The sequence below is a fragment of the Ursus maritimus genome, unplaced genomic scaffold (assembly GCF_017311325.1).
Source record: "Ursus maritimus isolate PB19 unplaced genomic scaffold, ASM1731132v1 scaffold_15, whole genome shotgun sequence".
Classification (NCBI taxonomy): Eukaryota; Metazoa; Chordata; class Mammalia; order Carnivora; family Ursidae; genus Ursus; species Ursus maritimus.
Genome location: NW_024423897.1, coordinates 35,966,049 through 35,993,860, shown reverse-complemented (window position 1 = coordinate 35,993,860; position 27,812 = coordinate 35,966,049). Strand labels below are relative to the sequence as shown.

At 36.1% G+C, this 27,812-nt stretch overlaps 1 protein-coding gene across 4 annotated transcripts in view; it reads right to left on the bottom strand.

The window, feature by feature from the left end:
- Positions 1-839: 839 nt before the first annotated feature.
- LMBRD2 (LMBR1 domain containing 2) overlaps positions 840-27,812 on the bottom strand; it is a 46,300-nt gene continuing 19,327 nt past the window's right edge. The window contains exons 7-18 of one of the 4 annotated variants that reach the window (XM_008692637.2): positions 24,963-25,037; positions 23,665-23,778; positions 23,116-23,299; positions 19,701-19,882; positions 19,030-19,163; positions 17,597-17,702; positions 16,597-16,694; positions 13,038-13,141; positions 11,565-11,611; positions 10,173-10,278; positions 7,424-7,553; positions 840-6,499 (exon numbers count right to left, since the gene is read on the bottom strand). In XM_008692637.2, the coding sequence (XP_008690859.1) occupies positions 6,415-6,499; positions 7,424-7,553; positions 10,173-10,278; positions 11,565-11,611; positions 13,038-13,141; positions 16,597-16,694; positions 17,597-17,702; positions 19,030-19,163; positions 19,701-19,882; positions 23,116-23,299; positions 23,665-23,778; positions 24,963-25,037 (1,365 nt within the window). In that variant the 3' untranslated portion in view covers positions 840-6,414. The remainder of the gene's footprint in view (positions 6,500-7,423; positions 7,554-10,172; positions 10,279-11,564; positions 11,612-13,037; positions 13,142-16,596; positions 16,695-17,596; positions 17,703-19,029; positions 19,164-19,700; positions 19,883-23,115; positions 23,300-23,664; positions 23,779-24,962; positions 25,038-27,812) is intronic. The other 3 variants (XM_008692639.2, XM_008692638.2, XM_040630499.1) reach the window with 3 other exon arrangements.

The window sequence follows — 27,812 nt, the reverse complement described above, 5'->3', positions numbered from 1 at the left end:
GAAGAACTGACATCTTGACAGTGTCAAGTCTTTCTGTGAACATGGAATATCTCCATTTATTTAGTTCTTTAATTTCTTCCATCAGTTTTGTACTTTTCCTCATATACATTTTATACAGCTATGTAGATAGATAGATAGATAGATAGATAGATAGATAGATGATAGAGCATATATATTTTATATATACATTGTTAGATTTATACCTAGGTATTTCACTTTTGGAGGCGCTAATGTAATCGTTATTATATTTTTAATTTCAAATTTCACTTGTCAATTTGTTATGTGGGAAAGTGATTGACATTTGTATATTAATCTTATATCCTGCAACCTTATTATAATCACTTATTCCAAGAGGTTTTTGGTCAATTCTTTTAGATTTTCTACATAGACAATCACGTTATCTGATAATAAAGGCAGTTTATTCTTCCAAGCCTGTTTATCTTTTATTTCCTTCTCTTGCCTTAAATTCCATTAACTAGGACTAATATAAATGGTATTATTTTTAATTTCAAACTTCAATTGTTGTTTTTGGTATAAAGGAAAGCAACTCTGTTTTCTTAGCCTGGCTAGGATTTAATCAATTTTTTTGATATTTTCAAGCACCCAGCTCTTGGTTTTGTTGATTTTCTTTAGTTTCCCTGCTTTAAATTTCATTGATTTCTAATTTTTGTAATTTGTAATTACTTGCTTTAATTATAAACACTGGATAGAGTAATGTAGAACCTAAAGTACACGTATTTATTTATCTTAAAATATTTTATTTGTAATGTCCATTAATATATTTGTAAAGAACAAAGAAAGCTTCAGGCTCATAAATAATCAGCAAAATTCTTAGGAACTTGTAGAAATGTACTTTATTTCATGCAAAGCCACATAATTTCCTATATTTTAATAGCTAATCAAATAAACATTTCAAAAAACTCATTACATCACAATAAGTTAAAATACTACAAAGCAATTACAAGTCCACGAGTTTGTCAAAACCAAACCGAGAGAACATTATGCATAGATAAGACCAAAGATGCTAACTTACTTATAGGTAGCACTTTGCAGCTTTTTCCAAATACATATTTGAAAATGTAGTGAGAATCTGCAGAGAAAAATAGTTAAATCTACAACCCATTGGTCAGATACGAAAACATTTGTCATTACATATCAGGTAGTAATGGCTGATTAAAGATAAATTTGGCATCATGCACCAAAGATGAACATAATGAACACTTAGAAAAATTATGATCAGATGCACATTTGAAAAGATTTATCCTCTATTTCACCTAATCCACTGAATTAGATAAATAACAAGTACTTTATTAATGCAACACAGAAATTAGGCTTTTGGTATACTTCGCTTGGGTACTGGTATATATAAAAAGACACCGAAGGGGTGAAGGAATATTTCAAATTCACACTGGACTACTGAACATTAGAATATTGCCCTAAGGAAATACGATGCAGGCAGAACTTATTTGAGAAGGATTTTTAAACTACTTAAAAGCACTACAATTAGTACTACAAAAACATTTTATAGAAATTAAATACCAGAAAGTAACAACATCAATATTAGAGCTCTTTTTCAATACTATAATTTATAAATATATATTAGATTACAGTAATTTAAAAGACATGTCCACATGTTCTCTACCTTCTAAAATGAGAAAAATCCTTCAAGCTGTTTTCAAAGTATGGACAAAAACAAATCCATTGGATTGCTTTTAATAAAATAAATACAAGTCTCTCCCCTACAACTTGGTGTACTAAGTAGGGAAGATGCTAGCCAGCATTCTTTTGAGAAATACAGCTCTAAAGTGACTAGGTTAATAGGATTTTTATCAATCATATTGACTCAAAATGTTGTGCAGTCAGATTAATAAAGTATGACTTTACCCTACATATGTCTGCCATAGTAAACCACATTTTCTACTCTTTTGCACTAAGTACAGAAAAAAAAACTCCTTTTATAAAATGATTTGAGATCAAGACACCCACCAAAGAAAAGATTTTCAGAAGAAAATAGTTAATTCTCCCCAGGGAGTATGTTAAAAACAAATGTCTTTTAGGGTATCAAGGAGAAGAGGAACATGCAATATTCTTGCTTTATTAACGCATTAAAAATTACAGCAAGACTTCAATCAACCTCAATGGACAAATCTTTTGACAATGATAATAAAATTTTAGGAAGACCAGGCTGAACGTGAAAGGACTGGGAGGTGAGGTCATGTTCCCATTGATGGGACTGAGGATGGGGCAGGGCTAGTGCCTGCTCTGCTGGGGAAGATGATTCATAGGGCCTGGTCTCCAGGAGTTGGGATGGGGATGACACGGCTTGAACTTCTAGCTCTCTGACCAGGAAAAAGTCCATTGGGAAGAAGAACCCTACATGGAGGGTTTTCATATTTTAGAAGGCCTCCTGTAACCCTCTTGTATTGTTCTAGCCTCTCCTAACGAAAATTTTGACAACGATGTAGGTTATTTATGAATTCCTTTTCGCAAAAAGGTATCTCAAGGTTCTTAATCTTTTTGGTTTTTTGTTTTGTTTTTAACAATTTCTGTTTTTGGAAATCCATCTTTATGCCAAAATATTCCACTGAGAGTAATTCATTTTAATGAAGTGCCCTCTTTAGTGACCTAAAGACAACACACCGAGCCAGCGTACATCACATTTACATCCAGATGTTGCTTAGTTGCCTAGAAAAATCTGTTTCACTACTTTAGGTGCAATATTGCTATTCAAGTAGTAGGGTGTGAAATCAGAACTAGTTCCTTTTGATCCTACTGATCATCAGGAACAACTGTGTACACAAAACAAGAAAAACCTGTCAGCACGTTAAAAGTCATACTGTTAAAAGAGGCTTCATAAAGGAGGGAAGGTATAAAAGGAATGAGGGAGGAAGAAAAGAGAGATAAAACTCTAAATCCATTTACGCCTTAACATTTAGAATGTAATGTGATGTGATCCATTACATTTTGGAGATTCAAGTATGTTAAGATTTTTCAGGGACATGTTTAGCCTCTTTAGTGCAAATATACTTATCTTTGTGATTTTCAGGCATGGTCCACTCAAATCACAAGTACAAAACTCACATTACTGAACAGTGTGAATTATAATTATGGAGAGTTCACTTTCTTTTAAGATGGTAATCAACACACCATCAAGAGCATTCCCTGACTCTATTACAAGATAAAAAATGAGGTCTGTTATTGTACATAAATGAAATTCTTTCATCCGTACGCTGAAGTATACTTCAAAAAAAAAAAAAAACACAAATTGACTTTCCTATCCACATTTAATTTCATTTGGGTACACAACCAGTGTAAATTTAAGAACTTATATTCTAATAAACAGTAGAGTCCAAAAACAAATCAATTCACAGTATTTATTTTTGATGGTGTGGATTGTCCAATTTTTGATCTATTTTTTATGAATGGAAAAGCCTTGAATGTTTTGATTTAGCTCTTACCACTCTTGTGAAAGGGGGACCTCTTATGTGTTGAAAGTACTCAACAGTCCTTGTATTCATTTGATAAGAGAGCAAATTCTAATAATTAGGCTTATACCTTATTTCTTATTTTAATAATGAGTTTTATGAAAAAGCTCCACTGGTAAGAACAAGTTATGGATGTAGTAACAAAAGTTAATTAGCAACTTGCAGGTGATTCGCAAAATTAACAGATTATTATTACTTTCTGCAATGGTTATTTTGAATTACTGGCTTACTGAATATACTTACCTAATGATTATTTAGAAAAACAATTTAGAAAATTTAATTGGGTATCTATTATTACATAAGAAAGACATCAAAAACTAATTGTTAGAAGTAATTCTTCAGGAAATTACTTTGAATTTAAAGTGTATTAATTTAGTAGTAATGTTTTACAGTAGACGTCATTACATTTCAACAAACTTCCTCAAGCAGAAAACTTCTGTTCTTACTCCACTTTTTTTCTACACAAGGTGGCTTAACAAGTATTAACTTAGTTCCCCCCACCAATAAACTCTTTATTCTTCAGGGGTTAAACATTACCTTATGAACCCAAATTTGCCCAGTCAGGTAACCTTCCTATATAATCATATATAAAATCCTGTAAGATAAATTCTGCTAAAAAAGTTGAACACTCTAGACTTAAAACAACCAAAAACTATTTTGGGAATCACTCAGAAGTGACAAAGGGAGCTAGGTTATTTGTGAAGTAAGTATTACGTACACTCCAATTATTATAATCATAAAAATGTCAATAATAAAGGAAGTAGTATATTCTCCTACATATTCCTATCCATTTATGTTAGGGTATTATAAGTTACAAAAGTGCCTGGATAATCTCTTTTTCTGCTCCTACTTCTTCTACAGCATCAGGGTTTCATGACAAAACCTGACGAGAAGCAACATTATGCTGAAGGAAAATATTCCAAGGTAAACCCAAAGACCAAATATACAACAATACTATTTTCAAAGGACTTCTGATAAATTATTCCAAAAACAGTTTTGCCTCGGGGACTTAAAAGCTTCTCTCTAATTATAAGAAACTGAACCCCTCTCTGGGCTGATTATTTCTCCATCCAACACCGTCAAGTACCACTAGGAAAAGTAGCACGGGTAACCATTTATTTTGTTCTGTTTTTTAAATTCCAGCACATCAACATCAACTCAACACCCTCACAATCGTTTTGGGAGGTAGATCAGTAGGTAAATAGCAAGTATCATCTCCATTTCACAAATGAAGAAATTGAGGCACCGAAAGGTTACATAATTTGCCCGAGATAGTCAATGGTCAATCATGAAATTACGAACAATACCAAATGATCTCTGCTTCTGGCCTACAGCTCTCTAACCACACGTAGAGTGAAAGGCTGTGTGTGTGTTCTCAAGCGGACAGTCTGTATAACCTTGGACTGAGAATAAAGTCTATCCATTTATAATTCTTTTAAAGGGGATCTAACCTCAAAGCTCATAAAATTGAACAAAATTAGGTAATTAGAATGATACACTATTCCTTTCAGTATCGGCACAGAACAATCTCTTAAAAATTTACATGATAATACTAAGTAAAAAGCAAAATAAAACATTTAAAATTACGACTTAAGGGAAGATTACCTTCAAGAAACATACAATCATATTGTTAGGGTGACCATATAATTCATTTTCAAACTGGGATTCTTCCGAGTGCAAGCGAGCACTATTAAAAACTACACAGAACAACAGGTGTTAAACTGAGAGTGCTGTCGGTAAGCTCAGGAACTAAGGGTCACTGGATGAATCCACAGTGGGGATTCTTTGAGTTGCAAACATTTCAGGGACATAAAAAATTCTCTGCAAGCATGTTGTGGTCAACTGTACAATATTCACCGTGCAATAAAACACTGATGATTTAAAATATACCCAACTTTGGCTTAAACACAAAAGTTTAAAAAAACCCATTTAAAAATAATAAGTATGTTTAACAAAATTATTACACATAAACCACAATCTAAATGTTAATAATAACAGTAAGTGGATTCACATTTTACCTTTAAATAACCAAATGTTATTTTCCACAAAGCACCAACAGGCACCTTTAAAAATTAGAGGATTTTATGGAACTCTTTGGCTATTAAAAAAAAAAAAAACAAAAACAACCCACTATTTACCATTAATGCTTCAGATTCTCTTTGAGTGGAATGATCAATACTTAACTCAATATGCTGAATCATAAAGGTGAACATTTCTCCCTGAAATGAAAATCTTTTACAAAGCAATACCAAAAGCATAAAGTAATTTCCAGTTACTAGCAAAGACTGAAAAAATAATACATCACCCGATTACAGTACACATGCCAAAGATACTAACACTATCAGTTGAATCTTAATTATACATGCAAAAACCTTGCTAATTTGCATATAGAGTTGAAAAAGAGCTTTCTACATTCAGTTATGTCTGGTAAGTAAGCCTTGTTTTTAAGACATGGGTTTTGTAAATACCATTATTATTTGAGGTCTCCATCTCTTTGGGAAACACAGGATTAACATATTCTTTAGAAAGAGCAAAAATGTAAATCACAATAATAAAACTGTGTGATGTTATTTAGTTATGACGTATGGCTTTCTTGGATCTTTAAAACAACTTTCCCCCAAAAAATTATCTGAAACAAGCCAAACTACATGTTCTCAACAGACACTGATCTTTGTCATGAACTGAATCCTTCCACTACACCAGTACTTCTAAGGCAGACACGTCAGGAATGGTGTGTAATAAAACAGATGATGCTCTATTCAATAGGCAATAAACTATTATTACTAAGATGTGAGTAACTTTCAGTGCCTTTTTTTGTCCTGACACTTTTCACTAAGAGTATAGTATAAATTCTAGCGCACACATATGTTCATAAAGACTGGACTGAAGTGCTGATCTTGGTTAGTTGTTCCATAAATTCTTTCAGACTTTAAACATCATCAAATATTCCGGTTTGAGACATCGAGAGGTATCGTCCACCAGGCTGATACCTGAAAGGTGGATAAAGAAATGTTCTGAGGCATCAAAAATAACAAAGGAGGAGAGAAAAACAAGGACACATTAAAAGGAAGCGGCTACATAATTTGTAAGCACAATTTGTAAAATCTATTCAGTAGCTGAAAGCAGAAACTTACAAAGATACTTTGTAACTTTGTAAACCTTACAAAAATCCCAAGGGGATTTACTTTACTATAAATTAATGAACAACTTTTTTAGAGCCTAGAATACACCTAAGACAGGGTGAGAGATATAAAAAGAAAGGGATAGGGAGATGTAAACACATCATGGAACTGAAGATTTAATAATCACTCTTGACTGTTCAACAGAAATAGAATATTCTAGGATTTTTGCTGTTTACAGGCAATATTGTCGCAAATATCGTCATGCATACGATATTTTGCTTTTAACTATTTTCTTAGAGCACAGTGGCTAAAAGCACAGACTCTACCGCCAGAGTCCTGGGGTTTGAATGCCTGACTTTGCCATCTGCAAGCTGTGTTACTCTGGGTAAGTTACTGAGATTCTCTGGATTCAAATCCAATTGGATTTACAACCTTAAATACAGTATTGTTGGTAATGTGCTTAGAATAGTGTCTGACACCCAGTCACGGCTATGTAGCTGTTGCTAAATATGATAAATTTCATAAATGGGATCATTACAAATAGGCATATAAACATTGTTAAGATCCTTAATATCAATTTCAATTTTTCTTTCTTATTTAGAATACCATTAGTAGTTTATGGAGATAGCAATTTCAATTACCAACACTGGATGCTATAATTTTTAAAATATAAAAGCATTAGCTGGTATAAAAAGTTACCAAAGATTGATGAATATGGTTATTATTAGCAGTAAAGATGAACATATTCCTTATGTTTATCTCATTAAGTCGTATGTTATTAAAATTTCAGAATGCTGGAGCTAAAATAGAGCTTACCTCTCTGATTTAGATTCAAGAGGATCGTCAGTGAATGTTTCTGCATTAAAATCCAAAGGTTCTACATCTTGGAGGAGTTCTATTCGGTCCCTTTCAGTCCTGTTATTGACCCTGGTATATTTAGATGCTGCTGTAAAGGAAGGAAAAAAAAAATGTCAATTTTTCTATTGTCTTTATGGGTCACAGTCTATGGACTCATGGAAAAAAAGTCAAGATTATAAAGGATCTGAATTTTGATTGTGAAGACAACAGTAAGAAAAGATAACTACCTGATTCCTTAAAAATCAGATTAAAATGAAAAATGGTATGATAGAAAATAACAAGGAAAAGTTTCTCCCTGGTAGCTAGTCTAAGCTCAGAAGCAGGTACAAGGCAAAGATGCAATTAATTTGAATCGGAATTAACATTTAACATATGAGCTATGAAATTCTTCATTATCAAGTTTCAACTGGTTTCACAGTGAATCCAGGGGCTGCCGTATCTCAGTGCTTGGCTAGAATTTTCTTTCTTTCTTTCTTTCTTTTTTTTTTTTTTTAAATTTTATTTATTTATTTATTTGACAGAGATAGAGACAGCCAGCGAGAGAGGGAACACAAGCAGGGGGAGTGGGAGAGGAGGAAGCAGGCTCATAGCAGAGGAGCCTGATGTGGGGCTCGATCCCATAACGCTGGGATCACACCCTGAGCTGAAGGCAGACACTTAACGACTGTGCCACCCAGGCGCCCCATGGCTAGAATTTTCTTTAAGGTGTACTCAACTCAAGCTCTTCAAGAAAGGCCTGAGTTTTTTTCCTAGGAGCCAAGAGTTTAGGGTAGCTAAGTCCAACAGAAATAAAATGCAAACCTGGTATTTACTTTTAAATTTTCTAGTAGCTACATGAAAAAAGTAAAAAGGAACAGGTGAAATTAATTTTAACAGACTTAATTTAGTTCAATGTATCCGATATATTATCATTTCAACATGGGGCACCAGACACGTTGCAAAGGCTCAGTGGCCCATGTGGGTAATGCCGACCATCCTGGTCAGTACAGATCTACTGAACTAACTCTCCCTTCTCTCTTTGTGGATGGGGTGGGTTTTCTTCATAAACTAACCTAAATTTTCACAATGTTCTTCTGAGCAGTCCAATAACTTCAAAAGAACTTTATGATATAGCTCTTTTTGAAAACTTAAGGCAAGCCAATTCGATTGTATCATACACTTTTGTCATCTTGGACTCTGCCCTTCATCTTTTCTCTCATTCATTCAGCAAATATTGGTTGCCTCCCCTATTCCAGGTTCTCTTCAAGTCATCATCCTAAGGCATTGTATTTCCTCTTCTCTTGAACATTCTCCCACACTCCCACATCTTTCTACCGTGTCAACTCTTACTCCGTGGTAAGCAAGCTTTCAAATCTTTGTAGAATCCCCTCTCTTTCCTAGTTGTTTTTTTTTTTTAAGATTTTATTTATTTGAGAGAGAGAGAGGCAGAGAGAGAGGGAGAAGCAGGCTCCCCACTGAGCAGGGAGCTGGACATGGGGCTTGATCCCAAGACCCTGGGATCATGCCCTGAGCCAAAGGCAGATGCTTAACTGGCTGAGCCACCCAGGCACCCCTCTTTCCTAGTTTTAACTAAACCTTTAGCTCTCTCCCATTTCTTCTACCCTAAATCTCATTCAAACACATCCTTTCCTCCTTATCTCCATGATCACTGCTCATTTTAGGCCCTTGTTTCTTGATTGCATTACCAAAACAGACATTAAATTGGTTTCTGTTTTTCACTTCCCCGGAAATCAAGCTTTATGTTCAAATTTATCTTTTGAAACCAAAAATCTGAGCATACTGCTTTCCTGACTGAAATCTTGAGAGAAAGTCTGCACTTCTGAGCATGGTAATACCTGCTTCCCAACTGTCTCTGCAGACTCCCCTCTTATCAGGCTCTTCATATTTTAGGATCTTGTCAAGAAACAAACTTGCATTCCCTTCAATCACTCATTCATCTTTCTGCCTAAAACCCCTTCACTTGGCTAAGTACCATTCATTCCCAAATACTCAGTTAATATTACTTTATCACAGAAATCCTTTCCCAATAAATAACTCTTTTTCTATCCCCTGAGTTGAGTTCCCTTGGCATCAGGAGTGTACCTTCTACTCTCTCGGCATTTGTCCATCTTCCCCAAAGACAACCCTCCTCTGCCTCTACTCCGGTCAGAGTCCTAGGCAAAAGCAGGTTTCTTGCCACCTTCCCAGGGGCAGATGGCAGGGTCAAAGATGTGGGGAGGTATCCTAACTCAAACCACTGGCAAATGTCTTCTACTTGGTATCAGTCCCTCACAAAATTAACTGGCATCCCAAGGACAGGAAATTTATCTTCTCTAGATCCCTGTATACCTGGGCAAGTATCTGACGTGTGGGTCAGTCATGAAACAGCTATAAAAATGACTGAATTGCCTACATCTACTAACAGAAAAGTAAAGGACACCATGTAGGTAAATAGTAGGTAAACACACCTGGGATAAGTACTGATATTATTTAGGGTAGCGCAATTACAACTGTTCAAGCATTGTCCCAATTCTCCGTCTCCTACCAGAATGCATACTCGAGTTTCCCTTTCCTTCTATACACTGAGCGATGAAAAAGGAAAGACGCTGCAGAACCACCTCTATAGTTCTCTAAAGGCATTTTTGAATGGATGTCTTAATTCCCAGTCTCCATGCAAGCAAGCGTTAAGAGAACAACTTCAAAGGGAACTAGAAAATAAACGACTTACATCGGGTGGTACTAAGATCTGAGAGGTTTGACTCTTTCGGGTCAATATGAATATTTCTGTTTCTAGTGGAATCTTCTCTGTTGTGTCCATAACGTTCTTTCCATTCCTAGGACAGAAACACAAATAAATATATAACAAAGGAACTCACAGGCAGAAAAGTAATTCCTCAGTGTCAGCAGACTGTATGTACAGAGTAAGAGAATTTAGTTATTTTCATCAGAAATTCGCCTGATAATCAGTATGATTAGCATAGTACCATGAAAATTTTCAAAAATATTTTTTCTTGTTTCTACATGATTTTAAGTCTCTGAATTTTTTCCCAAATGAACATTTATAGGCATTTTTGCTAGCTATAATTAACCTTTTCAATTCTTCGAAAATGTCAAAACATGATAGCTACAAGAGGCTTACCTTGACCACATAAAAGTTATGAGAATTCCTAATAATTCATGAGATGTTCACAAAATTTTTTCCTACATAAATAAACTACAGATATCAAAGACCTGAAAAGTCACTTTCAAAAGCAAAATTAGAGTTGTATACAAGCATGATTAGGTAGTTGTAGTCAAACCATATGAAATGGGATGCTACTCAATCAATTCTTGGAACTGAAAGGAACCTTAGAGGTCACCTTATTAGACCTCCCCTGCAGTGCAGGGTTTCACTCTAAAATAGCCGTGCCATTGGCTCTCTTATTAGATGACATGGAAGTTTCTACTGTGAGCAGCCCATCACAGTTTTGGCAAACCGCAGATGTTAGAAATTTTCACCAAGAGGTGAAATCTATCTTCAGGAACTTCCACTCTCCGGTTCCAGTTATGTCCTCTGAAATAAAGACCAAGTCTCCTTTTACATGACACCACTAACGTACATGAAGACAACTATCATGTCTCCTCCTCTGAGTCTTTCATTTCTCCAGTACAGATACACCCAGGTGTTGTAAATTTGTGGTAACCGTGACTTAATTTTTCCTAATTTTCTGTAGGAGGAGATTAGTTTGCCTAAGCAAACAGAGGACTGAAGAAAAATTGAAGACGAATACAATTAATGTCATATTACCAAAAAAGCGTAACAATTTTTAAGCAATCAAAATGACTTTGATAGCAAGATTGCATGAATTTATTGCTTCTTTCATTAAGTATTCACGGAGTACCAACCGTAGGCAAGAAACTGCTAGACGGTGGACACAAAGTAATTTAATACTAATGACTTTTTAGAACAGGTCGGACAAAACACCTAGCATGTACATCTGAGTTATCTTTTTAAAAAAACGTGTCCCCTGTCATTTTCCCACTGTTCTTTGGATGTTAGCCAATTCTAAATCAGTAAAATTCTTATGATTATTTCACATTAGTCTTTAGGTTACAGAAAATTAATAAGTACTATACTTACTCTTCTTCGATTTTCACCTTCTTCTTGCCTTTGCCTTTTTCTCTTCTCTAGAGACAGAAAAGTGGTCTCAAATTTGGTATAACATGGTTTAATTAGACGTAGAGTAACTGAAGTAAAGGTATCAGGCTATGACCAATTTCCTTTAAATTACTACAAAGTCAAAAGTAATAGGTTATTGTTGGAAAGGACCTTAGAGGTCACTTAAGTCCACAGAGAATACCTTCTGTATTTTTGTTGGAGGTGATCTTTAGGCCTTGTCTAAATAGTTTTAGTGAGGAAAAAGTTCTTCCTCATGGTGATCTCAAATTTGCAGGTAACTTATTTTTCTTTGCTTTATCTTCTAAATTAAGTTGATATTTCTTTCTGCATGAAAGTCCTTTCCCTTAGTCTCTTCAGGCTATATACTCAGTATTTTTGGGGTTTTTTTTTTGTTTTGTTTTGCATAAGATACACTCTACAGACCCATAATTCTGCCTCTCCTTCTCTAAATACCTTCTAACTTATCAGTTCTACTCAAAATCTTACCCAGGACTGAATATGATACTTCGGATGAGATCTAATTAATGTAAAAAGCAGTAGAACCATTACGTCAACTAGACCCCACCTTCCTAGGAGAGAATTTGAAGGCTCCAACAGCTTCTGTTGGAGCCACAACATATTTTGGCTTACATTTAACTAATGATCACACAAAAGCTCCAGACCCATGTAGGGAGAATGTCTAGGAATCAATGTCCTCACACTCAAGTTTTGTTTTCTTTTTTCCCTACCATCACTTAGACATCAGGAAATTTGATACATCCAGTGTTGGGATTGGATTCTAGTAGAGTGCCATGTATTCTAACAGGTTGTTAACGATCATCGTATTCTCAAAACCAGCCCTGGCTTGAATGATTTCCTGTGCGGTATTAAACTGATGATTCTTGCAACTCATGAATTTTATAGTTGTACTGAGCTTGGCAAATCTGTTTCCAGAAAAACACGAAAATGACTCCAACGCCATCCAAGAGCATTACTTAGTTGAGGACATACTAAATTTCTGCTGCAGTATTTCTTAAAGATGGGATGAAACCATCATTTGTTTTCAAATTATTTTTGCTATGAAGGCTGTACGTAGATTTTTAGCTAAGAAACATTAATTTCTTTTTTTTTTAAGATTTTATTTATTTATTTATTTATTTATTTATTTATTTATTTGACAGAGAGAAAAAGAGAGCGCACAAAAGCAGGGGAAGCAACAGAGGGAGAGAGAGAAGCAGGCTTTTGGCTGAACAGGGAGCCTGATGTGGGGCTTGATCCCAGGACCCTGGGATCATGACATGAGCTGAAGGCAGACCGACCCCTAACAGACTGAGTCACCCAGGTGCTCCAAAAACATTAATTTCTTAAGATAGATTAAAAATTACAAATTATACAAACACTAATTTTGTATTTTGAGTCTTAGTACTTTCATTTATTTTAAAAGACAAATCTTACCTCGTCTGATTAATTCTTTTCCTTCATCAACCAGGTCTGATGTCATATCATTATCTCCCATGAACTGCTGGAAACCAAGCAGATTCAAACAACGAGTTCCCAAACTAATAAAAATAGATTTTAAAAAAGACAAGCATTATTTCTCATTGTAAATGTTTAGATAAACTGTTCTTTAGTACTGTCACCCCAAAGAAGCCTATGTTTTATCATCAGTTATCACAGAAAGTTATGTAGTTATACTTATCTTTCTTTAAGAAGGACTTATTTCTCTAAGAAGTTTATATAGCCAGTACTCCACAGACACGGTATGCACCATACCCAGATTTTTACAAAAATAAACTGAGTTAGGCCATGAGTATACCTGCAGAAAATTATTACACAATACAAAACAGTGGCTATAATACAAATGCAACTTATTCTTTTCTTATATTCAAACAATTTTAATGCGGAAAATACACACACAACCAATATTCCCAAGTGTAAAATAACCTGGTTTAGAAAATCTTAATTATGCAAATTGATTTTCATGTTTAATTTTTTTAATAAGCTGAGAGCTAGGCAATTCCATTTAAATAGCTTTAATTATACACTCATAATTTTTAACTATATCTTATCTGAGGGCTATTGCTTTATCTTATTTGGTATTTACTTTAAACTTCACTGTTGTATAAGGCAAGAATACTCTGAAATTATGACACACAAGGAAAGCAGCAATGGATGGGAAGGCAAGATTAATATTTGTTAAGATCTTACTATATACATCAGCCAATTTACAGATACTCTCTTATTTTATTCTTACTGTAATCCTAAGAAATAATCTCTTTACAGATAAGGAAACAGAAGCTCAAGGGGTTAAATTAAATACTTTGCTAATGATCATTTAATAAGTTTTAGAGCTGGGGTTTAAATCCAAGACAAAACAAAGACCAAGCTCTTTTTATTGCCTTGGTTTTCAGACTTCTTCACTGATGTACTCCTAATGGCATAAGCCTGAACACATACATGGAGCAAGAGGGGGAGAAAGGAAGAAGGAGAAATCGGGGAATGAATGTGTGTGCGTGCAGGGGGGGGATTCGGGCGTGCAAGTGCTGGGAGGAAAGAAAAACAGCTACAAGAAAGTGAAGATCTTCCATTTTACATTACTGATGTGTAAAAAATCTGACTGTGTAAATCTGACGATGTGTAAAAAATCGCAATATATTTCCTTGCTTTAATATACCATTTACCATTAAGCACAACTGGAGTTTCAGGTAGATGGTCACGCTAATTCAGTGACTTTAAATATTCCCTTACTATTTTCATATCCTTCTCATTCCAGGATGAGAAGCCCCAAACTGGATCCTTGTGTCTGGGAAGGTCATAGCTTTTTCTAAAGTGTCAGGAAACAGCCTTATACTCTCTAGGCAGTTAAGTATGAATATTAACTCCGGGGATGGCAGTGTTGTTAGTAACATGGGAATTAACAGGGTGCCTGGGTGGCTCAGTCGGTTAAGCATCCAATTGACTCTTGATTTCAGCTCAGATCATGATGACAGGCTGGTGGGATCGAGCCCTAGATGGGGCTCCATGTTCAGAGCATTGGGGGAGGGGGTTGCCTGCGATTCTCTCTCTCCTCTCTCTCTGCCCCTCTCCACTCTGTGAGCGTGCACGTGCGCACAAGCTCTCTCTCAAAAAATGAATAAATTAATCTTAAAACAAAACAAAACAAAACATGGGAATTGACTAATTACGGCAGCATTATAAAAGAAAACAGACCTATGAAGCAAGTTACCATTAAAATGTCACTAAGGCATTGTTTCATACATCTCTATAATAGAATATCTGTTTTGAGAGATAATTTGAAAATTAAAGAATCTGGCCTTACCTTTCCTAAAAGACAATCTGGCACTCAAAGTTTATCCCATTTAACTCTAAAACAAAACCTTTAATGGATTAATAATTTTCCTTTTAGACATAATAATTCTTTAAGATTTTATAGTTGATAAAGCACTATCTGATCCATCTATTCCTTGATCCATATAACAATCTAATAAGGTAGCAAGAGATGCTAATCTTGCAAACATAACTACTAACATGTGAAGACCTAAGTCACACATCACAAGCTCTTAATGTTTCATTAATAGTTTTATAAACTTTTAAAATAAATAAGCATATAATTAAAACTAAGTTTTGGACATGCAAAGTATGGTCTCTTCCTTTACTACATCATTTTTTTTTTTTACTACATCATTTTCATAATGACAACACATTTTCACAAACCTATTGTCTTTTCTACCTTACAGAAAAAAACTTGAAAGTTAGACTTACTATCAGTTCATATAAACAGTTTTATTTTATTTTATTTTTTTAAGATTTTTTTTATTTGTCAGAGACACAATCTTTTATTTTACATAGGAGAAGGTAAAAAGAAATGTTTTAAAACATTCAATAGAGAATTTATTTCAAACAATACTTGTGTGTTTATGCAATACCTTCTTAATGAGTACACACATATTATTTGTGATAACTATATAATGGTATTGGAAGATTTAAATGAAAAGTGGTTGGATGAAACATTTGCATTAGAAAAACAAACTGATTAACATCAATAAATACATTTTTAGGGGCACCTGGGTGGCTTAGTCAGTTAAATAATGTCTGACTCTTGGTTTCCAGTTCAAGTTGTGATCTCATAGGTTGTGGGATCGAGCCCTGCCTCAGGCTCCACGATCAGCATGGAGTCGCTTGGGATTCTCTCTCCCCTCTCCCTCTGCCCCTCCACCACTCGCAGGTGCTCGCACGCTCTCTCTCGCAAATAAATAAATAAATCTTTTAAAATAACTAAATATGTTTCTAAGAGTGGTCTTTTTGGTGTGTCATGGAGCACTTAAGCAGTCAGTGAAGAGTCATCTTCATCGTGTGCATGAAGATTACAAATATAAAAGCTAAATATAAAAAGCTAATACAGGATGAGGGCACCTGACATGTGCAAGTAGGGAAGACAGGGTGCTAGCAGCCAAGCACATCTGTCTTTACCTCCTTCTGAGTTGCACCCTGGCCAAGATTCAATCATTTTTCTCTAATCCTATAAAAAATAGTAGCCTGTGTCCTTTCTGGCCTTATATGTACTGCCTAGTTACAATTGCTCCTCATCTGATGTTTTGTGCTGGCTAAGGTCTGAGGCCTCTGGAAACCCGGCAAGGATTGTGGGGAAAGCCCAAGGCTCATTTATGTTACTGGATAAAAGACAGGCATGAGGGTATTTTACAAGCTACACAGCCTGTCAGTGTTGAAGGCCAGGACTTAGAGTTAACATTCTGTAATCAATCCTATCACTTTGCAGCCTAAATACTTGTAAAAGAATGACTGTACTTCTCTTCTCTTAAAAATACCTTCAGAGGGAGATCCTGACCTCATCACTTAAGCAAATCCTTTAAACAGCCCCCAGCTCCCCCAAAGCCACAATAAAACAAACAACAACCAAAACCTAACCAGTAAATATTTAAAAGAGCTTTAAGGAGAAAGGATATCCAGATTGGACAAGAGCAAGAAGAAAAATAAAAGATGTTAAATTTCTTACCTAAAGTAAGTAGCAATGCAGAGAATTACCACCAACATAGGATAATATATATAGAATCCATCTGCAATAAAGGATAAAACTTTCATGGAACCCATAATCTAAAGAGCAAAAACAAAACAACAAAAAAAAAGAAAAGAAAAGGAAGTTAAATTAGTACAGTTCTACATTTTTCATCCCTTTCTACCATAGAAAATTCACTCATAACTAACCATATTAACAAATTTGGACTTTTCGAAAAGTAGAAATAAAGAACTAAATGGATTGATTTTTAAGCTCTCATCACAAGAAAAAAAACTTGTAAGGGTGTGTGGTGATGGATGTTAATGAAAGATACCGTGGCAACCATTCCAAGATACATAAATACATCGAATCATTCTGTTGTACACCTTAAACTAATACAATGTTACATGTCAATTATGTCTGAATTTGCTTCCTTATTAAGGTTTTCACCCAAAGAAAATGAACACTTTATAAATATTACTGAAAATCATCGTGTGCATGAAGATTACAAATATAAAAGCTACTAAAGAGGTCTACTGATACTGCGCAGCTGCACAACCCATGTGAGCCAGAAAGCTTTCTTTACAATAAGAGAGAGCAAAGTAGTTTCTATCCAGTCATTAGTAATTACATATACAACCTTTAATAGAAAGTTTGATATTAAAAAAAAGATCCTAGTAATACGACAGAACTTTTCTGCTGGTATTAGAAGAAATTCCATGATAATACATCTCACACAGACAATGAATCTAAAAAACCCTGTGTTCTTTTTTTTTTTTTTTAAAGATTTTATTTATTTATTTGACAGAGATAGAGACAGCCAGCGAGAGAGGGAACACAAGCAGGGGAAGTGGGAGAGAAAGAAGCAGGCTCATAGCAGAGGAGCCTGATGTGGGGCTTGATCCCATAACGCCAGGATCACGCCCTGAGCCGAAGGCAGACGCTTAACCGCTGTGCCACCCAGGCGCCCCTAAAAAAACTGTGTTCTGACCATACTTACAGATGTATAAGCAGTTGGCTGTGTATTCTGGTGAGAGATGGATGAATCCATGTGAGTCAAACCCAGGAAATTAAGACACAAAGGAGGAGTCAAACGGCAAAATAACCTGTAATGAGCATTTATAAACAGAATATGTAAAAAATATGGTAGCAAAATGCATTTTATTATATTGAAATATAACTAGGATTTTCATCTGTTTATATTATATTTATCTTGAATTCTTAATGAGAACTGTCTTTACTTGAGAGACATTCTGAAAATCCTATTAACTGCATCTCCCTAAAACGTCAACAGCTACACGGCAAAACTCCAGCCTCAGGCTGCCTGCTTTGGGGTGTGCCCCTGCTTTAGCCTAAGAATCTGCAGAGCGCCTGTGCATGCACTTTTTCCAAGTCTGCCATCTGTGTAATCGGCCTCAGTATGGCAAGGACGGCAATACCCTCAAGAGGGACTGTACTCGCTGCATAAGAGACCCGAAGTTGTAGCGAAGTGCGTCACTTTGACGAGTTCAGGTACAAAGAGCTGCTAGAGCTCAGTTCTGTCCGGCTCAAAAGAGAACCTCACAGAACTAGACTTGGAGAATGGGGGGAGAGTGTGAATACAAACAGGCAATATGAGGAGTTATTTTGTGCGATCAAACAATTCTGTATCTTGATTGTGGTGGTCGTTACATTACACACACACGCACACACACACAAATGAAGGATAAAAACGGTGAGAGCTAAATAAGATCTATAATCTAATTAACAGTAACATATCAGTGTAAAATTCCTGGCTTTGATATTGTACAACAGCTATATAAAATGTCTCCATTCAGAGAAGCTGGGTAAGGGTCAATAGGACGCTTTGTACTACACTTACAACTTGCTATGACTCTACAATTATTTGGAGGAAAAATGGTAAAAGAAAAAAGTCTTAAAGATGCTTCAGATATGGATTCCTGTGTGAACTTCCCTACGTCCACCCTTTATAATACCCAATATGACTGATTTAACAACAGGGACAAATAATAGCCCAAGCTAAAGCTGTCGCTCTAAACTCCTGCTAAATCTCTCAGCAAGGATTATTCTTGTTTGTTTTCTTAAGCCCTTCATGATGCAGTTTGATGCCATGGAATCTCAGAACCCTCTAGATCTGACTTAGCCTCTAAACTCTCAAATGGTCCCAGTAGTTACTAATCTATTTATTGAATCTCTGATTTGTAAATCCAGGCTTTCTTTTTCTCCTTAACCTAGTAAACCTATATGTCACCTTAAACTTCAAGCAGGATTAAGCTAGCAATCAAACATCTAACTAACACTTAAAGCTAATCAATGAGTTCACATAAATACAGGTGTTAGTAGGACACCCATAAACGACAAGAAATAAATGAGAGATCCATAGAATGCAAGCAGTGGAGTCAGTCCCGTGTTTCTAAACACCATCCTACTTACATGCCACTGAAAAGAAGGCTGTAAGCATCAGTCTGGTGATGTGAAGCCAAGTAGTAATAGTTAAATACACGAATCCTGAACACAGTAGAATAAACACAGATGCTTAGAAAGAAGATGGAAAGGAAGCAAGCAATCTGAAAAACAAGCAAAACCGGTTTAAGACGAACGGACCTGAGCACTTCATATACGTTCACAAGCATTATCTTTTATTTCTGGCTAACATTTATTGACATTCTAAAATTTAAACACAGTAACAGTTTTTCTTAACCATCTAAGAAAATGGATTTATGAAAAAAAAATCTACGTCTCAACCAGTTTAACAACCTGTCCGTGACTTTCAAATCTACCTCCTGAAGTGAGCTTGCTCTCCCACTCCCTCGGCAATTCTCCACAGAAGACTCTAAAGTGTGAAGACTCACTGGCGTAAACAGGATCAAAGTATTCTCATAAAAGAATTTTGCACTATTTTGCACCTTGTCATATCTCCTCAAACACACTTCTTAAGTTCTTATAGTCTGGGTAAATGGATGAAGCTGCTTTGGAAAGTCTGAATAAGAACACTGTGGGGAACGTCACTGCTTTCCTCATTACTAGAATATATCCAGAAAAAATACAGCAGTTGACAACTGTACTGTGAACTGACACACGTTTATGACAGAAAATCAACTGACCTCGATATAAATGTAATTGTATGTTTTTTCAGCCAGCTGTATGAAGACTGCAAAGAGGGATAAGACAGGTGTAGTACTAAAGAATGTGCATTCTGACCACACAACAATCACAGAGAAGACGGACAAAACCACGGCAAGTATCCTATAAAACCATGGTCGCAAGAGACATTCCCAGTACCATTCTGGAAGATAAAAGAAAACAATGATTAGGAAAACCATAAAGGAGTAACAGGGTATTTACATTGTTTCACAATATCACCACACAAGATACATAGCTGCAAAGAGGAAAATAGTTACTTTCACAGTGCAGGAACGGGACAGAGCTGCTCCTCACCAAATAATCACCAGTAACAGGACAACCTGACATGGCGTGCCTTCTGCTGTGGAGCACGGAGAGGACCGCGGTGTCACTGCCGCAGTATTCCCACCAAAAATGCTACACCTGCATCCAACATGAGGAAATATCAAACTCAAATTCGGGGACACCCCATAAAAAACAGGCCTAGAGTCTCCGAAAACAACGTCACAAAACAGAAAGAGAGAGTGAGAAACTGGTTCAGATGAAAGGAAAAGAAGGGGTCATGACACCTAAATGCAATGCACGATTTGGGATTTTTAACGAAGAATATTTTGGGACAATTTGCAAAATGTGATTAAGGTCTATAGGTAACAGTTCTGTATCAAAGTTCATTTCCTGATTTGGGCATTGTACTTGGTTACATAGAATAATGTCTTTATTTTTAGAAAATATGCACTGAAACATTTAGGAACCAAAAGTCATGTGCAGATTCAACTCTGAAAAGATTAAGGAAAAATACGTATACAGAGAGAAAGAGAAAGCAAATGAATATGGTAAACCGTTTACATGTAGAAAATCTGGATGAGGGATATACAAGAATTCTTTGTATTATTCTGGCAACTTTCAGCTAAGTCTGACTTTAGGTAAAAAATAAAAGTTAAAAAAAAAAAAAGCTCTTCCAATTGAGAAGGCTGTATTTTCAGTTCAGTCACTGAGGTGTTGAGTTCTTGGCTCACACTCTGAATCTTTCAACCCTAATCTCAGCACCAGTCCTGGGGAGTTCAAGGTCCACACTGGTGATCCTTTTTTCAGAACCCTGGGGTCTCTCACTTCCTTGCCCTCCTTTCCTCCTGTGATCTTATCCTCCACCCCACCTTCACAACTCATTCCCACCGTCCTCCCTAAACCTCTTACTGCTAATGACTCCGGCCTTCCTTTCAATCTCATTATAGTGTCCCTGTTTCCAAGCAATATTTTCACCTAATATTCCAATTCCGCTGACTGACCTTACCTGAGCCAATGAGCCATTCATTCTACCATTTGTATGGCCACTTAACACCCTGCGATCCTACTGCTTTCTTTACCAGCTCTGATTCTGTAGTCTTTGAGGATAATTACTCTCCAACATCCCAATTTCTTTGCCCTCTCTTGCTTCTCTGCCCTTGCTAAGTGAAACCACACCCTGCCTAAATCCAGCTCTCTGGCTGCTCTGAGCCTGTGCCCGTGGAGCTGCACACTGTAAAGTGAGACACATCTTCGCTGACTGGTCTCATTCTAAATTTTCAATCCCCACCTGCAGATGGACCCTGAGCACTGCCTGGCTAGCCTACGACAATTCACCAATCTTCTCCCGTGCCTTCTCTCCTTAGCAACTATTTTGTACCTTTTCTTCTTTCTTCAAATCTCCAAAATTTCTTCCCTTACACTTACTCTCAGCATTTCACTGAGAAGTTGGCAGAAGGGAGCCTCCCCAAGTTCCCACCACTACCTCTTCTTACCTGTTCAGGTACATTGGTGCCTTACTTCCTAATCTAAGGGCATTCTCGGCACTGTTCACTATTTCCCATTTCATCGCTCTCCTCATGAACATCTTCCCAGCCACTCTCTTATGACATTTCCTCTAAGATATCATTTCCAAATTACATGCTGTGATTGATCTTGACCCTGCCATCCTCCTTCAGCTACTACTTCTTTTCTCTACTCCCTTTTATAAGGAAAACATTTGGAGAGTTTTCTATTCTCCCTGTTTCTAATTGCTTTTTATTTAAAAATTTTTTTTATTATATTAGTCACCATACAGTACATCATTAGTTTTTGATGTAGTGTTCCATGATTCATTGTTTGCATATGACACCCAGTGCTTTCTATGCAAACAATGAATCTAATTGCTTTTTAATTTCCAACTGGGCTTTCTTAGCCCCTCCACCTCCACCTCACTTCTCTGAAATTGAAGGGCCAAGGCTTCATGTGCAGGACAGTAGACCCATCTACAACATCTGGAAAGGTACTTTACATATTCCTTTCCTCAAAACACCTCACCTTCCTGCTCTTCTTCCTACTTCACTGGCCACTCCCCATTTAGCCTTTTCCTGGTTCCTCCTCATCAAGCTGAAGTCTACCTTCTGGAGCGCCCCAGGCTTGGTCCTCGGACTTTGTCTCCTCTAACCCAATCACTTCTTCGTTTTATTCTGACCCAAGGCTCACTGATACACTGATGATGCCCTGATTTATACTTGTAGACCAGACTTCTCCCCTTAACTCCCATTTCTACAGCCAACTACCTACTCAGCACCTTCTGAACACCTTTACATGTACATTGCCTATTTTCCTCATTCCACAGAGAGGCACTTGTCTTTACATTTATTGATATATACCAAGCACCCAACAATACGCAGAACAGACGTTCTCAAATGTTTGCTAAATGAATGAAAACAAGTATTTCTTTTATTTAATTAGAAAAGATCTTCGCTGAAGAAGTTTTCCGAGATACGTCATGGCCATATGTCTTCATACTCCAGACCAAACATGAGAAAGAAAAGCAAGTGAACATAATTATTTATTTAGATAAATAAGGTAAATGGAAGTTTTACTACTATGACACTTTGGCATGTTTTCATTAAGTTCTTCATACTAAATCTGATAACGTTTGAAGACAGTGTCATAAATAATCATTAAAGAGAATGAAATAATTAATGAAAACTTAGTGTAGGTCTTGTAAATAGACTAATAGATGTAAATAATCAAAGAGGACTTCTTAGGGGAATATTTTAGTAGTATGTCAAGACTAAAGAAAGGACCCAAGCTTGTGATGTAAAGTTGCTTAAAATTCTAATTCTTTTAAGTATATGTTATGAATACATAATATGCCTGATGTATTGCATATGTTTTTGCATAGGATTTTGATTAACTGTGAAGTAACAGTGGAAACTGATAGATTATCTGTTACATGACCAGTAAAATAGTTTTGGAGGGGGAAGTTTATCAGATACGTAATATCACCACATGGTATACGTCAAATTTTACAAATACAATTCAACTCTGCACTGGTGAAAATATAAACTTTTTTCCTTTAGAAAAATTAACATTAAATTTTGAAATTTATGTCAAATTACATACCAACTGTAGGATTATAAAAATACTGGATAAATTTATTTTCTGGCTCTGGTGACTGAAAGGTGTGAACAAACTGACGAGTAGCACTAGTTTCATTTTTTGCTACATCTTCTAGATAAAACGCTTGCTCCAGAAGAATCCGCCACTGTACTTGAGTTCGACGGTGCCTCTGAACTGAATAAATCACCTAAAAAAGAGAACGGAAGGTAGATCTGTCAGTGTTCTGATCCAACAGTGTTTCATATTCCTGCTAGATAGCATGTTTTGGTTATCACATGATGGGGAAGTGTTAGTGGCATCTGCTGGGTTGGGCTAAGGATGTTAATATTCTATGCTATATGCAACAATTCGGCTCTGTGAATAATTCTCCCTCCCCAAATACCAAGAGTACCCCTGTTGAGAGACACGCAGTTAAAATACTTCAAAGAATAATGCACAGGATCAAAGAAAGTTTCAAATACACATTCACTCCAAATTCCCTTTTTGTGGGCAGTAATTATAAATCTAACTAAAATCAACAGTAAGTAAAAAAGCTATTATTAATAAAGTTACCTGCTTATGTAGTTTTACCAGACTCTTTTCACTTGGGTAGGTATTATGCTTTTCATCAAAATCTTCATAATCATCCATGTTCCTACCCATTTTTTCCTGATACTCTGTAGGGCACTAAAAGGGACAAGCAGATTTTTTTTTAATCTCATTTGCAAAAAAATTAAAATTTTATTTTTATTACAAAAGCTTCCATTCTTGGGCATATCTAATTTTCTCAAAAACATCTTCTTCCTTTATTGGCATCTCTAAACAGCTGGATTTTTAGTTGCTGACCTTTTCTTCAAAATGTTTTAGATGTATTGAGTATCTTCTTACCCCTATAAATATTAACCTTTAGGATCAGATATACTGGCTGTGGTAGGGTAAGGGAGCTAACCTACATGAAGCGACTAGTATTTGAGAGGATTAGGCTATACAGGCATCTGATGAAACTGTCAATTATTTTCCTAGCTAAAAGTGTAGAAAAATCACAACAAATCCAAGATGTTGAATTTTTAAAAGGCATGGTACAGAAAAACAAGCACATACATGATTTGGAGTCATCTGCCCTATTAGTTATTCATTACTTACCTGAACTTGGGCAAGTTACTTAACCTCCCTGACTAGGTCTCAAAAGGTAGCAATGCAAGAGAAATGATTAGAGAATTGATTCTCATGACCATCATCTTAGCTGGAGGGAACACTAGCTAATAATCAGTATAACAGATTTAAAATAGAGGGAAAGAAATAGTTCAGCGGTTCTGTGGTTGCAAAGACAACGACTGAGCAGCTCATATTTTGGAAGTATATGAATACCCCTAATTCAATCCCAGTGCAGCAAAACCTTAACTGCATGGCTTCTCGTTAAATATCTGTGTTAAATATCTCATAGGGTCATTCGTTTTACGATGTACTTCATTTATCGTAAACTGACATGTAAGAAGTGAGTGAAAAGAGATTACTGAGGCCCTAGTTTATTAAGGAGAGATGCCTGTAGTGACCACATTCAGTGACACTTCGATACTGTGAAGGTCCATCTCCATCGCTGCGTCATAGCGATTGTTATACATTATTTAACATAACCTCTATATCCACATTTCAATGAAAAATACTGCCAGTAATTAAATGTCAAACTTGTAATAATAACTGGACAAATTCTATGTGCAGATTACTACTGGTTTATGGTTAACATTTCCACGAAAATGGAAAGGAGATGGGAAGAACTCAGTCATAGGCTGTTCTCACACTTTTATTATAATATTCTATTCTATAAATATATATGTCAAAAGAAAAAAGATGAGGAGAATATGATTAATTACCTTTTTAAGTATTGTATCAACACATTTTCTCAATGGGTGGTTATACTTGATGCTTTCATTCACTTTACGAACCTCCTATAAAAACAGTAAGAGGAATAAAAGTATTTCCGTTTCTATACATCATACGTTTCAAATGAGACTGTTCTAGATACTATATATGTTCTCACAAGTTTAATTTCAACCCAAACTACTCAGCATATACATGAAGCTCCATTCCCTGAATAAAAGTTCTTAAGAACATAAGTTAAAAATACATAGTTCTAGAATAGCAATACCTCCACCCTCGGGTTTTTTACTACTTTCTAAGATTTACTCCCTTATTATTTGCTTACTTGGTACACAAAGATGAGTACGCATTATAAAAAGGTCACGAAGGATCAGACAAACTGTGATGCTGTGCTCCTCCCCCTGGCCCAGGAAGCTCAATTATCTCATTAGCTAAAATACAGTGAAGAAACCAGAGGAAGCAACAGGCAACAAACGTCACAAAGCACCCGCTCCTTTCCAATGAGTAAGTCCTCTATAGCAGTCACAGCCACTGATTCGTTCCACATTTGTTTATTAAGAGCACACTAGATGCCAGCACTGTGCTAGGTGTAAAGTCACACAACCTATGCTGGAGGGAGTGGTAGGAAGACATGATGTTACAGGCCTTTAAAGATTGAGGGCTAGTGGTGAGGTAATAAGCAATTTTAGTGATTATGAAAGGTATAAAAGGGTCAGGGAGGGGAATCTTCAGAACCAGTAGTTCCCAAAGAAGAACGATATTCTATAATACTAATGAAATCTTTTAAAAGTTGGAACCACTGTTCTAGGCAAAAGAAATGGCATGTTCAAGGGCTGGGAGGCAAGAGAACTGACCAGGGTATTAAAAAGAACATTCTGATTATAGAGGAGAGAATGGCCCTAAGGGATACAAAACTGGAGGCAGGGAAACCATCTGGCATATAGACAAAATTATGGAAAAAAAAAACTTATATGACAAAATAATCACTTCCTTTAATATACGGAGAGTGCTTATAAATCAAGCAAAAATTGGGAAGACACATAAGAAATACTATTGGTCAATAAATGTCTGGAAAGATAGTCAAGCTCACTAAAAAAATTACAAATTTTAAAAATAAGAACAGTTTTCTGGCAAAATTATATAACCTCTCTGAAAGGTAAATTAGCAATACTCATCAAAATTTAAAATACATAGACCTTATGAATAATCTGTACCCGTAGACATTGCTCCTGTCAGGAGCTTAGCTTAATGAGGACAATGTACATTATTCAAAAAGAAATGTTATGGAAAGTGCTGTGTAATCTAGCGTGGGAGGCCTTCTGATAAACTGATGACTTAAGCTGAGATAAAAAGCATGAGGAGGGGTAAGGTCAGCCGACCAAAAGAGGGGGCAAGAATATCCCAAACAGCGGGGCAGCCTGTCCGAAGGCCTCTATGCAGAAGTGCACAAGGAGTTTCAAGGAACTGAAAGAAGTACAGTGTGACCACGGGGAAAAAGGAGAGTGCGCGCCTGAGCAGCACTTGACCAGCCGAAGAAAAGCCAAGCCCTCTAGATGGCCTTAGTGACAGTTTATCTGAGGTCAGTGAGTGAGGCCTAAATATGGGAGTGACAGGATAAGACCCGGGTTTTTAAAAGATGCTCGCATCAACACTGCATTACAGTTTTCTATTACTAAATTACCTCAAGTCTTGTTGACTTGTTAGCACAACTTTGAATATGAACCGTACAGTCTGGTTATTTATTATACATAAAAATACTGTATTTTTCCTTTAAATTCTTGAGCCATATTACACAAAAATAAGTACTGAAACAGGTAACTATTGATATTTACTGTATCTGTTATAAATTTAAGGTTCCTTGGAAAATTCATAACTTTTATAAAGTGTGAAAAGTATTTGAAATATTGCGTATTATCTCCACATAAAATAGCATAACTTCAAGCACTGACATTACTATGCCTAATCACTAGGCAGGGCAGACATCTTTGAAGTCAGGCTAATAGGCGATTTTCAGTGGAAATAAGTAGTTGTTTCGCCCTCCCCCCAAATTCTCCACCTCAAAAAATGACAAAAGGTACAGGTGATCTCTTAGGCCTCGAGCAAATACCTTTTGAATGGTGTGACACAGCTTTGAAGTTTATTAATGCTTCAAAGAAAAGTAACAGACACAGATGTATATACTCGCTTCAGAGAAAAACATATAAAACGCTAACCTGGTTTTTACAAAACTGCATTTGGGAGATTTTTATGGATAGCTGAAAAATATAGTTAATAATCACCAAAAAAAGGTGGTTGAACTTTGTGATGGTAAAAGAGGTAATCAAAACCAGTGTATCTGGAACGTTTTTTCTCAAACTATTCATATTCTTGTTCCATGCCTTATTTTGCACACGCATCAGAGAGATCATCCAGAACCACATATCAGATGAGGTCTCTTCCTCACTGCTTTCAAAAGATAGTCTGGACTTTTCAGTCTGACATCATGGCCCTGCTCTTTCGGCTATAATCTATCTCTCAAACCTTACAAGCTTTTAGCTTTCCCACATCAACCTTATGCTCAATTAATTTGATTTTAAAACCTGATACCTGACCAGGATGCTGTCAGCTATGAAAATTCTACCCATCCTTCAAGACCCAGATCATATTTTACTTCCTCCTCTGATCACTATTCAGAAGTGAAACTTCTCTACACTACAGCATTGCCTTCGTATCATTCACAGCACATTGGCCACATACTGTCTAATTTTCCACTCCAGACAGTTAGTATCCTAATGGCCAGTTCTGCATACACTTAACACGTCAAGAAGACAAGTATTTATTAAGTGATGAAAACATTTTCTCAA